This window comes from Bufo bufo, chromosome 7, assembly GCF_905171765.1.
Source record: "Bufo bufo chromosome 7, aBufBuf1.1, whole genome shotgun sequence".
Classification (NCBI taxonomy): Eukaryota; Metazoa; Chordata; class Amphibia; order Anura; family Bufonidae; genus Bufo; species Bufo bufo.
Genome location: NC_053395.1, coordinates 55,117,072 through 55,130,441, shown reverse-complemented (window position 1 = coordinate 55,130,441; position 13,370 = coordinate 55,117,072). Strand labels below are relative to the sequence as shown.

The following is a 13,370-nucleotide window of genomic DNA, read 5'->3' as shown; positions in this document are numbered from 1 at the left end:
CCGAGCAAACACCGCGCCAATGCTCTGCCGGAACCCACCGCTGACTGATCTAGGGGCCAGAAGATACAACAGGCAAGAGCACCGACATTTCTCCATGACCACACACACAACACTAGTGGAAAGAAGCTTAACAATGTTAATTAAAACCTACGCATTTTCATCCTCAAGTTCTTTTTTCCTGTTCATCATGAGAACGACAGCTTGACGGAGTTCACCTAAAGAAATACAACAAACAGCCTTTAACCATCACAGCACAGAGAGGGTTACTCCAATATACGATGGGCATTTCATTAGAAAGACGTGCACACCTTAAAAAATATATATATAACTTTAGAGACGGCAACGCGTTTCAGGCCCGTGCGCTTCTAATGAATTCATTCTGTGTTCATATGTAAATCAGGCGTCCACGTCACTGAATAATCCCATTTCCAATTATAGGCTTCTTTTCTAATATCCTATGTCATATCATGAAAATCCTATTCTTGGCTTCGATTTCAGTGAGAAGTTAAAAATAATCAGTTCACATGGCAGCCATTTCTTGAGTCCCTGCCAGCCTGTGCTATGTGCAGTTATGCTAAAACAAACCTGTTTCTTCATACTTGCCTGTCATCGAACTCTCAAAATGGAACACGCTGCTCATCTGTACAAAAAAGAACAGGAAGCCGCCCTCCAAAATAGTGCCATTTACAGACACCTCGCTTTATTTATTAAGGCAGCTCTGATAGGTTTTAGACTTGAGATATCAGAACAGGCGAATTTAATCATTTTGTACAGATCCGGTGATGGGTACGAAGCGGGTGATGCTCCTCTAATATGTGCAGCAGTTGAACACCTGTGGCTTGGTGCCATATGAATTCTCATGATAACGTAGAGTATAATGGCTCCTACATACAGCATGTTTGACTCAGTAAAGCGGCATCTATAGAAATCTCTGGGACGATACTGTAACTCCAATTTCATACAGATACAAATAAAGCAAGTTTGAGCTTCACTGGCGTGGAGTGCCACAGCTACCAAAGTGCACCTATGCTATGCTATAGCGTTTGGTGCTGCTCATCTCTGTACATAGGAAGGTTGAATCCGCAGGAATTAATTGTTGTCCTCTCCATACGGTATTTGTCTGGCCGCTCCTCTGCATATTTGCCAGGTTGCCGCCGGCCCCCATTATAGCGAAAGGGGCTGGACAGAATTCCGGCACGGTTGCACCCGGCAGAGGCGGATCAGACAGACTGTTCCCGGACGGATCTGTTTTACGCATATGTGAAATAAGCCTAAGGCTTCGTTCACATCACCGTTCAGCCTTTCCGTTCTCCTGCTCCGTTTTAGAAGGAGAAGGCACATAACTGAGCCAAACGGAGCCCTTAGGACCCCATAGACTATAATGCCGGGACAAAAGTCTTCGCTCCAAAATCATCTTCTGAGCGGAAACATAACGGACCCCCATTATAGTCTATGGGTCCTTAGGCTCTGTTTGGCTCAGTTATGAGCCTTCTCCGTCCTTCCGTTCTCCTGCTCCTAAATGGAGAAGGACAACGGAAAAGGCTGAACGGTGATGTGACCGAAGCCTTAGACTGATGAGCATTACTCACAGAGGGCATCGAAAATACCATTACCATACTGAAAGTTTTTTTTTACAAATAAATATATATAAATTACAAATGTACAGTGGCCATGACCTCCCCTCCTATTATCCCAGCAATTCCCACCATTATTCCTGCCAAAAAAAAGGATAGGAGAGGGCAATCTATTTTCTAGCAGAGACACATTGGTTGCTTTGTCTGCCTCCGTTACAATAATCAAAAATAGAGTCTTCCGCCATAACCCTGCTGTCTTGGGTCCTGGTTCTCCTGCTCTAGCTTCTTGGATTGCTAAAGGCCAGAGATTACTTTTAATTTAGAGGTGATGTCTTGCCTGCTGATTGTGGTTCATACCCAGTCCTGGCTTTCGTTCCTTGTGCTACTGTTCCTGGTTCTGACTTTGGCCTTATTTCTAGATATTGCTTCTGCCTTGTCCTTGAGGTTGTTCATCTGGTTCCTGTTATTCTCCTCCCGGCTCTAACCCTTGGCTCCATTCCGGTTTACGCTCCTACCTGGTCTTCGGGCCTGTCGCATCCTGACTGCTCCCTTAGTGGCAACCCTTGTTTACTTTCCAACGACACTACTATTGCTTTAGTGCTAATGCTGCCAAATCCATGACTATTCTTCGGATCCACATGAAGAAAAGTCTCTCTCTCCTTGCAGGGGTTACAGGTGAAGACCATGTGATCCCTTGAAGTCAGTTCACATTAAGTTTTTTGGCGCAGATTTTGGAGCGTTTCTGCCTCAAAATCAGCTCCAAATCTGCTCCAAAAACGCCTCAAAACAGCCTCCCATTCATTTCAATGGGAAGCAGCACTTGCTTGTGAAAAAGAAGCAGCATGTCTTATATTATAGGGCAGAATCAGGATTGATTTTCCCATTCAAATGAATGGGAAGCAGAAAAAAATGCACCATTGAGCACATATGCGCATTTTTTCATGCGTTTTTTTTTTTTATTTTAACGCATAAACGCTCCAAAAAACACATCCAAAAACTCTTGTGGGAAAAGTACTATAGAATTTAATAAAGTCAAAAATGTGCCTGAAAAATGCTTTACAAAACACGCGTAATAAAAAAAAAAACGCATGTAATTTTGAGGCGCAAAAAATCTGCTTGGATTCAGTGCTGATTTTTTTTTTTACATGTGTATTTGAAAATCAGCCGTGTGGAAACTGACCCTTAGACTTCACACCCCAGTCTAGCAGTGCTAAAAAGATTACAGCTTAGATCATACACCTCTCCGCGGTAATGTGAATGTAACACCGTAGAAGTGACCTCTATCTCTACCCGGTACTCAATATTACCCTACACATATATGCTTATGGAGCAAGTAAGCCTTTTATTAGTTAACCTTATATTGTAATTGTTATGGTTACAATTATAACAATAACGATCCGTCCTCCCTTACCTGAAATTCCCTAAACATGGGCCTAAAGATGGAAAATAACACTTCTGGACGCTTGAGGTCCCATGTGAGGTCAGCCTCTGATCCAGTACAACGGCGCAGCATTATAAATGGATGTGCAAACTCATCAGTTCTACCTGTGACTTCTCTGATATCTAACTTTTCGTCTGTGCGATGCCTGGGCTCTTGGACGGGACTGCGGGCAGACAATAGGAGCACTGCTTAGGGCAGGAATAATTCCCCTGCTGTACTCACCAGTAATGTGGTTTTTTCCTTTAATCCTATTAATAATGCATACAGGAATGAATGTTATGCTGAGCTGAACCTTCTATCTGGAAAGCTGTCTCCTGCCTGTATTCACATGTATATCTATTATTTACTTATTTATTGCAGAGATGCGGTCCGACGCCCGTGGGCCCAGTGCAGCCATACCAATCATTATGGACCGTACAGACTCACTGTCCACACGGGGCATTCTTTTCTTCCGGAAAAAACGCGAGCGACAAACAAGAAGGTAGCAGAATAAAACAGTAAGACCATGAATATAAACGTGCAGGGGTCCCTGGTGAAGGGTACCGTGCACCTCACTTTGGTCAGAGCAAGACTGATTGTAATGTCAAGATTCCCCTTTCCAAGGCAGACCTAACACATTAGGCTACATTCACACGACAGTGGAAAAAAAAACGGACATATCATTTTTGTATTCATTTTGGCCCCCAATGTCCCCATAGTAGTTCTCAGCTTTAATGTTTGTTTTTTAGCTGTAAAAAAAAAATATTCACCTCATCCACTTGCAAGCTATCAGAATATAGAAAACCGAGAAGAAATTAAGATAAAAGGCCTATTTTACAATATGGGAATGCGGAGGCGTTGTAACATGTAGTGATCAAAGTTTCAAATCCTTTTTTTGCCCGGCTTCACTGCTGTTCTTTTTTGCCCGGCTTCACTGCTGTTCTTTTTTGCCCGGCTTCTCTGCTGTTCTTTTTTGCCCGGTTCTTGCTGTTCTTTTTTGCCCAGGCTTCTGCTGTTCTTTTTTGCCCGGCATCTCTGCTGTTCATTTTTGCCCCGGCTTCTCTGCTGTTCTTTTTTGCCCGGCTTCTCTGCTGTTCTTTTTTGCCCGGCTTCTCTGCTGTTCTTTTTTGCCCGGCTTCTCTGCTGTTCTTTTTTTCCCGGCTTCTCTGCTGTTCTTTTTTGCCCGGCTTCTCTGCTGTTCTTTTTTGCCCGGCTTCTCTGCTGTTCTTTTTTGCCCGGCTTCTCTGCTGTTCTTTTTTGCCCGGCTTCTCTGCTGTTCTTTTTTGCCCGGCTTCTCTGCTGTTCTTTTTTGCCCGGCTTCTCTGCTGTTCTTTTTTGCCCGGCTTCTCTGCTGTTCTTTTTTGCCCGGCTTCACTGCTGTTCTTTTTTGCCCGGCTTCACTGCTGTTCTTTTTTGCCCGGCTTCTCTGCTGTTCTTTTTTGCCCAGCTTCACTGTTGTTCTTTTTTGCCCAGCTTCACTGTTGTTGTTTTTTTTGTTTGACAGCACCGTTTTTCATTTTCTCTCTTACAGGACTTTTGATTGGGTGTTGTTGAAGGGTTCACTATGCCAAGGACCAAATAGTGGGACTTCAAGAAACTAGATGGTCCATCCGTCAAATCTCAGAAAGAGTCGGATGAGAAGTTTCTGCAGTGCATTGGTGGTGTCAAAAGTGGTCAGAGGAGGGCACACATGTGTAGAGAGGGTTCTAGACGGTCAAGACAGACAGACAGATGCATGCCAAGACCGCTGTATAAGAAGGGCTGCTGTATCTCAAAGGACAGTCACGACATCACAAATTGGATCTGCAGTAGGCTCTGCAGTGACCACCTGGACCACAAGAAACTGTCTACTTGTCCTAAACAGGACTGCATTCATGCACTTTGCTAGCTCGTTTGCCACTCTCATCATTGCTAAAAGCGATGACTGGTATGGTTGATGCTGCCGATTAAAACTAAATTTTTCTTATGCTCAGCTGAAGAGCCGTTACTAAGTAATACTTGTTTTAATTTTTATGAAAATGAGCGTATTGGAGCACCGAAGGATGGGCCGAGCCCCACGGAGCACCAGATCTTCAACAGTCTGCTCCTCCTGCTATTCTCCATTTTCCATTCATTGACAGAGCCAGACATCTCACCAGACCCTCTACTTTAGCTCCTGTGCCACTGCTCACAGGATTGGAGAATAGATTGGAGTCGTCCAGAGCTGCAGCGAAGTAAGTATATCCCAAGTCATGATCCTCCACGCAGCTCCGGACATCACTGGCGCGTGCACGGATGCGTTGATCCTGTGAGCAATTGCGCAGGCTTTAGAATAAAAGTCCAGGCTAGATGTCTGGCCCTGTCAATCTATGGGAAAGGGAAATTGGCAGAAGTAGCAGGGCGAAGATCTGGTGATCCAAGGGGCTCTGCTCGCCCACTGATGCCCCAATTAGCTAATTTGTATAAAAATGAGTATTGCTCAGCAATGGCACTTCAATGAAACATAAGAAAGGTGTCCTATTAGCAGGACCAACCCTAGCTGTTGCGCCACAATCTGTGCCTGATATACACCTAAGGCTACTTTCACACTAGAATTAATATTTTCCGGTATTGAGATCAGTCATAGGGTCTCAATACCGGAAAAAAAACGCTTCCGTTTTGTCCCCATTCATTGTCAACGGGGACAAAACGTAACTGAACAGAACGGAGTGCTACAGAATGCATTCCGTTCCGCTCTCATACCGGAGAACAAACCGTAGAATGCTGCAGTTTGATTTCCGTCCTGGGATGCGGAGCAAAACGTTGTGAACCACAATGCAAGTCAATGGGGACGGATTAGTTTTCTCTGACACAATCGAAAATGGATCCGTCCCCCATGGACTTTCAATGGAGTTCATGACGGATCCGTCTTGGCAATTTTAAAGATAATACAACCGGATCTGTTCATAACGGACGCAGACGGTTGTATTATCAGTAACGGAAGCGTTTTTGCTGAACCCTGCTGGATCCAGAAAAAAACGCTGGTGTGAAAGTAGCCTAATTTAGGCGGATTTCAGCATGATAAATGACCCCCTTAGTGACCCCGCTTCATCGGAAATCCTATTACAGGACCATGCTGGAATTCGGTGAGCTCTTTAGAAGGACCCATCTTTTCACAAGACTTATGCCCATATGGTGTATATGGACTTACCTGCGTCTACTTATTCATTTTTTATAAATAGCAAACGTTCATTTCCCAACAAGTTAGAAAGCCTCAGTGTGTTTACATTGTCAGTGTTAATAAGACATATGCTAGGGCTGCCCAGAGACATATCAGCGGATGCGATTAATAGCAGTCCGTGTCATCTACCATCTGTCTTATGTTTAGTGACATCCTGAGAAGGTTCCTAACCTGTGGCTGCTGCAGAACAATATTTCACAACTTGCCGGATTGCACGATCTACAGACATGTCGTAAGCGTTGGGACTACAAGGCCCCATCGTCCCCTGCTTATCTTACGGAATAGGACGGGCCGCGACGGAAAGGCTGCGTCCGAGCCCGTTGCGAATTAGCATCCAGGCGCTGTCTCGCGAAGCACACTGCGGTGACTTGCTCATCGACAAACGTGCTGTAAGCATTAGGAGCGACGCAGATGCGAGCTGTCATCTCTATGGTACGCTGGGGAGTACGAAGCCAACGCCGACCGCATCTACTTACAGAACGTTTCATTTAATACGGCCCATAATCATCACTTACAGCGAAGCGTCACGTGGCTTTATGGCACTGCGGGGATTTAATTACATACTACTAATACAAAGACTAAACTGCAAAATGACCTATTTATGAGACATACACTGAATACGTGACCGCACTTTCCTACATGGCCTCCCCTTGATGTCGGCCAATAACCATAAAAAATGTAAAAAAAAAAAAAATTATAAAAAAAGAACGGCCGGTGTACACTTCGGTTCTCCTGCGCTTTTGTTACTCTGCTATTCCATATTTCATACCTTCTCTCCATTTAGAATGCGGTTGCTATGCAACTAGCGAGAAGCCCCTCCGTTATCTAATGGCCGAGGGATAGCCATTTTACACACAAGATTTCTCCGCTACGCAGAAAGATGAGACAATATAATCCAGACATACACTTGCCTGGTAGGGTCATCGATGCTACTTTGCATTCTCCTAATTAGTCACACTTTACAAGGGAGCGTTACCAATCAAATGGAGAATTTCCAGGGGATTTCTCCATTTTAGGTCATTATTCTTTTAGTTCACATGCTCAACAGTTACCATGGACAGCGCTCCACGCACAGATATTGTTTCCTTTTTCTTTTTTTTCTTTTTTTTTAACCTCTCGAGAACCTAGAAGTGAAGCACTAGTAAATGGATGTGGGGTTTTAGCTAGATACATGTTAAATGAGAATCACAGAGAGCAGGATACAGAAGGCCAATTTCTCCCCCTGGTGGTCACACTATATAATAGCAAGTTACAGATGGAGAACTGAATGCTTTTCTGTTTGTTTGTTTTTGCACCTTAATCATTTTCTAAGTCTGCAATAAGTTATAGAAATCAAAATACCCAGACAAAAACAGAGATAACCTGTGCCACATGACTTGGCCAGTACAGTCGGAAAGTAATCTTTCAGTTTTAGGCCTCATGCACACAAACGATGTTTGGGTCCGCATCCCGACCTATTCACTTCTATGGCAAAAAAAAATAATAGACCATGTCCTATTCATGTCCTTATCACGGACAAGGATAGGACTGGTCTATTGAGGGCCAGACCTTCCATTCCGCAAAACGCGGAACCCACACTGCCGGTGTTCGTGTTTTGCGGATCCGCAATTTGCCAACTGCAAAACACAGTACGGCCTTAGCGGGGATAACTCAAGTTCCAAAATCTTTCAAGGGTTTCCGTACTTAATGGGGTTAGAAAAACATGGCTGATTTGTTACAGAAACAGTGCCACACCTGTATAGAAATGAAAAAAAGAGAGGAAAAAAGAAACCTGTATATGGCGCCAGATACCTCTAAAGTGATAATATCCCACTAAATGATAGAGCGATAGGAGCTCCTGATGAAGGGGATCCTATAGACCCGAAACGCGTTGAGCCTGCACTTTTCCCTTACCCTGTGCAAATTAAAGGATATTAATCAGATGTACCACGTGTGACTGCCGTTAATTCCGGTCACTCTTCAGGCGACCCAGGCGCAGGAGGAAGCAGAGTGGGTGTCTTGAGCTTTAGCCCACCCTGCCCCTCCTGGGTGAAGTGAGTGTCTTTCATCGTTTTTATTCTTACGTTTTTACTACATCATTTTACCATATTTAAAGCATTGCTATCATTATAGGACTCGATTATTTTACCAAAAGGTACATGTGTTTTTTAAGTTACTGCCCTTGATTTTAAGGGCAACCAATTGAAGATATCCCATAACCAACCACTAATCATTATTTAGTGGGATATTATCACTTTAGAGGTATCTGGCGCCATATACAGGTTTCTTTTTTCCTCTCTTTTATTCATTTCTGTACCACGTCCACGTAGGTTTCTCCTTATCTGGACTGTATACCTGTGGCAGCCTATTACCTCCCCAGTAACTAATTACACCTAGAACCATTATCTACGGTCCTTCCTTTGGCGCCCTGCCAGGATATCCCAGACCCTTTTTTTCTAAAGGGGCCTGTGACTAATCCCCTCTTTCTTTATTTCCTTTTGTCCCTGCCTTGTGACTAGTCTTGCTTCGTTTGAAGGGGTTATGCCATGATTGATGTAAAAAATGGACATAATATAGTACATGACAATCTCTTTCTAACAAAGCTAGAACCAGCCCTGGACCTCACATGGATCCAGGGATCTCCACAGTCATTGCTCCAGTTGTTCTGCTAGATTGATTTCAGGCTGGCAGGTACCTCTTGGAACCGAACCAGAGTTCGGGAAATGGTTGAACCTGAAGCACTTACGGAGAATGGTCAAGGGGTTAAAAGTTTTTTGTTTTTTTTATTAAAAGAAGCCCCATGCCCTTACTGAGTCTGTCAGCAGTTCTACATAACAAAACTGCTCACAGACCACTTTTAAAGGGGTTGTGCACCTTTGGCTTACCACCCCTCCTCCTGAGCAGACTTGGGCAGATAACCACACTTACCTGTATCCCGGCACTGGCTCCCTGGCCTCAGCTGCTCCACTGGGTTCTCAGAATGTAAAATTCATGTTAGATGCCGCTGCAGGCAATCGCTGGCAACAGTGGTGACCTGCTCTGCGAGGGGATTGGCTGCAGCAGTGCCAAACAGGAAGTTTACATCCAGATAGCCCACAGGAACAGCCAAGGCTGGAAAGCAAAGGAGCTGGGAACCAGCGCCGGGAAGCAGGTAAGTATGCTTCTCTTCGCAGGTCTGCGCTATATCCCCCCAAAAGATGAACAAGCCCTTTAAAGACCCTTAGGGTCCGTCTACGCAGCGACAGAACTCGCGTAACAAAAAGGGTACAGCTACATGGCAACATGTGCTGCACAATATTTTTTGTAATGATCGTTAATAGTGTCGCAATGCGACATGCTGCGACATGCTACGACTGCGAGTCACAAAAAACTTTGAACTGGATGGACTTTTTGCGACTATCACATCGAAGACCAGCATGTCGCACTACAACACCATTGACTACCATTACACAAAATATCGCCATGTAGGCACTCCATGTTTCTATGTACGGTACCTATGTGAAGCGCAGTTATACCCTATGGCGTACAGTGGAGCATGCCATGATTTTTTTGGAGGTACAGTATGGGCCTATAGACAGCCAAGAAAGCGGTACTATAGATCTAGGGCAGAAAAAATTCATCAATTTAATCGATGTAATCGAGGCAAAAAAAATCCTCGATGCAGTTTTTCTGCATTGAGGATTCGTTTTAATCACATGACCACGGAGCGCGAGTGAAATTAAGCTTCTCACTCACCGCTCCGTGGACTCCCGCCGTCACCGCGCCGCAGGACCTTGTGTTCACACATCGTCAGCTCGCTGGCTGATGCGGTGTGTGACGTCAGGTCCCCAGTGCATGCTGGGATGAAGACGCGTCTCCTGTGGACTCCATGTGTCGGCGCACTCTGCACTGAAAGAGAAGTATAAAGTTAGCAGTGGGGCGGGGGGAATGGTGCCACCTGTGATTTGGAATGGGGAAATGGGGGCACCTGTGATTTGGCATGTATAAAGTTATTGGGGGGGAGGGGTTAATGGGGGCACCTGTGATTTGGCACATAAAGGGGCTGATTTGGGGGAGTGGGTGACATGGTGGATGGCATGGAGGCACTGGGGAAGGTGGACATCATGGCAATCTGGATGGAGGGGCTGATGGTAGTGCCATTATGGGGGCACTGGGGGAGATGGCATGGAGGGGCTGCTGATCTGATGGCACTGGGGGTGTGGGGGACATGGTGGATGGCATAGGTGGCACTGGGAAAGGGGGACATTTTTATAAAGCAAAACATTATTTTAAGAAGGTTTTTCTTATTAGATTACTTGATTAATCATTTACTGCAGCCCTATATAGATCCGTATAAAACATGTGCATTACATGGCAGCATGCACAAGGTCAAATACAGATGCCAGATAAATGATACTGGGTATACAGTGGCTCAACCACCTGAACGATATGGTCAAGGTGCTCTCTCCACGGCCATGGGCGTAGGAAGCGGGGGGGACGGATCCCCCCCAGGAAATAATGCGGGGGGGACAGGTTTGGTTAAATCCCCCCCAGGCTCCAGCCAGGCCAGCGGCAGTGTCTGTGTGCGACGGGGCAGGCAGTGTGCGGCGGCGGGGCAGGCACTGAGATGAGCGCTTCCATTGTGGAAGCGAAGCGCTCATCTCCATGGTGATCTGTTTCTGTTTATATCGCTGTCCTCAGGACAGCGATACAAACAGAAGGCTGCGGAGGAGCAGGGCAGGGAGGTGTGTCCCTTTTCTGTTCCTCTGATAGGCTGCCGGCACTACTAGGCCGGCAGCCTATCAGAGGCCGGCGTAGGCGGCGCGATGACGTCATCGCACCGCCGGCCTGAGTCGTACAGCGCTGGAGTCAGGACACAGGCTGGAAGAGGCCTGCATTGCATCGCTCCAAAGAGGTAAGTATAAGTGTTCATTTTTTTTTTACTATATTATATACAATAATTAGTTTTTTTTTTAAATGTCACATAAAAGGGGGGCACTGGTATTATACTGGCACATGATTGAGGAATTTGGGGGGGCCCTGGTATTATACTAGGCTGGCACATGATTGGGGAATTTGGGGGGGCCCTGGAATTACTGGCACCGATTGAGGGGGGGGTGGTGTCTGGTATTACTGCCACATGATTGGGGGGTCTGTCTGGTATTACTGGCACATGATGGGGGGGGGGTCTGGTATAGTGGCACATGTTGGGGGGTCTGGTCTGGTATTACAATACTGCCACATGATTGGGTGTGTCTGGTATTACTGGCACATGATTGGGGGGGGGGTCTGGACCGTCTGGTATTACTGGCACATGATTGGGGGGTCTGGTATTACTGGCACATGATTGGGGGGCTCTAGTATTACTGGCACATGATTGGGGGGTCTGGTATTATACTGGCACATGATTGGGGGGGTCTGGTATTACTGGCACATGATTGGGGGGGTCTGGTATTACTGCCACATGATTGGGGGGGTCTGGTATTACTGCCACATGATTGAGGGGGTCTGGTTGGGGGGGTTCAGAGAAGAGCTACTAAACTAGTACATGGATTGCAGGATAAAACTTACCAGGAAAGATAAAAGGACCTTAACATGTATAGCTTGGAAGAAAGAGGAGACAGAGGGGATATGATAGAAACTTTTAAATACATAAAGGGAATCAACTCGGTAAAGGAGGAGAGCATATTTAAAAGAAGAAAAACTACCACAAGAGGACACAGTTTTAAATTAGAGGGGCAAAAGTTTAAAAGTAATATAAGGAAGTATTACTTTACTGAGAGAGTAGTGGATGCATGGAATAGCCTTCCTGCAGAAGTGGTAGCTGCAAATACAGTGAAGGGGTTTAAGCATGCATGGGATAGGCATAAGGCCATCCTTCATATAAGATAAGGGCCGGGGGCTATCCATAGTATTCAGTATATTGGGCAGACTAGATGGGCCAAATGGTTCTTATCTGCCGACACATTTTATGTTTCTATGTTTCTATGGTATTACTGGCACATGATTGGGGGGGTCTGGTATTACTGGCACATGATTGGGGGGTCTGTTATTACTGGCACATGATTGGGGGGGTCTGGTATTACTGGCACATGATTGGGGGGGGTCTGTTATTACTGGCACATGATTGGGTGGGTCTGGTATTACTGGCACATGATTGGGGGGGGGTCTGGTATTACTGGCACATGATTGGGTGGTCTGTTATTACTGGCACATGATTGGGGGGGTCTGTTATTACTGGCACATGATTGGGGGGTCTGTTATTACTGGCACATGATTGGGGGGGCTGTTATTACTGGCACATGATTGGGGGGGTCTGGTATTACTGGCACATGATTGGGGGGGTCTGTTATTACTGGCACATGATTGGGGGGGGGTCTGGTATTACTGGCACATGATTGGGGGGGGTCTGGTATTACTGGCACATGATTGGGTGGTCTGTTATTACTGGCACATGATTGGGGGGGTCTGTTATTACTGACACATGATTGGGGGGTCTGTTATTACTGGCACATGATTGGGGGGTCTGTTATTACTGGCACATGATTGGGGGGTCTGTTATTACTGGCACATGATTGGGGGGGCTGTTATTACTGGCACATGATTGGGGGGGCTGTTATTACTGGCACATGATTGGGGGGGTCTGGTATTACTGGCACATGATTGGGGGGGGTCTGTTATTACTGGCACATGATTGGGGGGGTCTGGTATTACTGGCACATGATTGGGGGGGGTCTGTTATTACTGGCACATGATTGGGTGGTCTGTTATTACTGGCACATGATTGGGGGGGCTGTTAATACTGGCACATGATTGGGGGGGCTGTTATTACTGGCACATGATTGGGGGGGTCTGGTATTACTGGCACATGATTGGGGGGGTCTGTTATTACTGGCACATGATTGGGGGGGTCTGGTATTACTGGCACATGATTGGGGGGGGTCTGGTATTACTGGCACATGATTGGGTGGTCTGTTATTACTGGCACATGATTGGGGGGGTCTGTTATTACTGGCACATGATTGGGGGGTCTTTTATTACTGGCACATGATTGGGGGGTCTGGTATTACTGGCACATGATTGGGGGGTCTGTTATTACTGGCACATGATTGGGGGGGCTGTTATTACTGGCACATGATTGGGGGGGCTGTTATTACTGGCACATGATTGGGGGGCTGTTATTACTGCCACATGATTGGGGGGGCTGTTATCACTGCCA

At 45.9% G+C, this 13,370-nt stretch overlaps 1 protein-coding gene across 1 annotated transcript in view; it reads right to left on the bottom strand.

The window, feature by feature from the left end:
- Positions 1-13,370, bottom strand: part of SNX29 (sorting nexin 29) — a 581,792-nt gene that overhangs the window by 469,932 nt on the left and 98,490 nt on the right. The window contains exon 12 of the mRNA XM_040441656.1: positions 152-215. Within this exon, the coding sequence (XP_040297590.1) occupies positions 152-215 (64 nt within the window). The remainder of the gene's footprint in view (positions 1-151; positions 216-13,370) is intronic.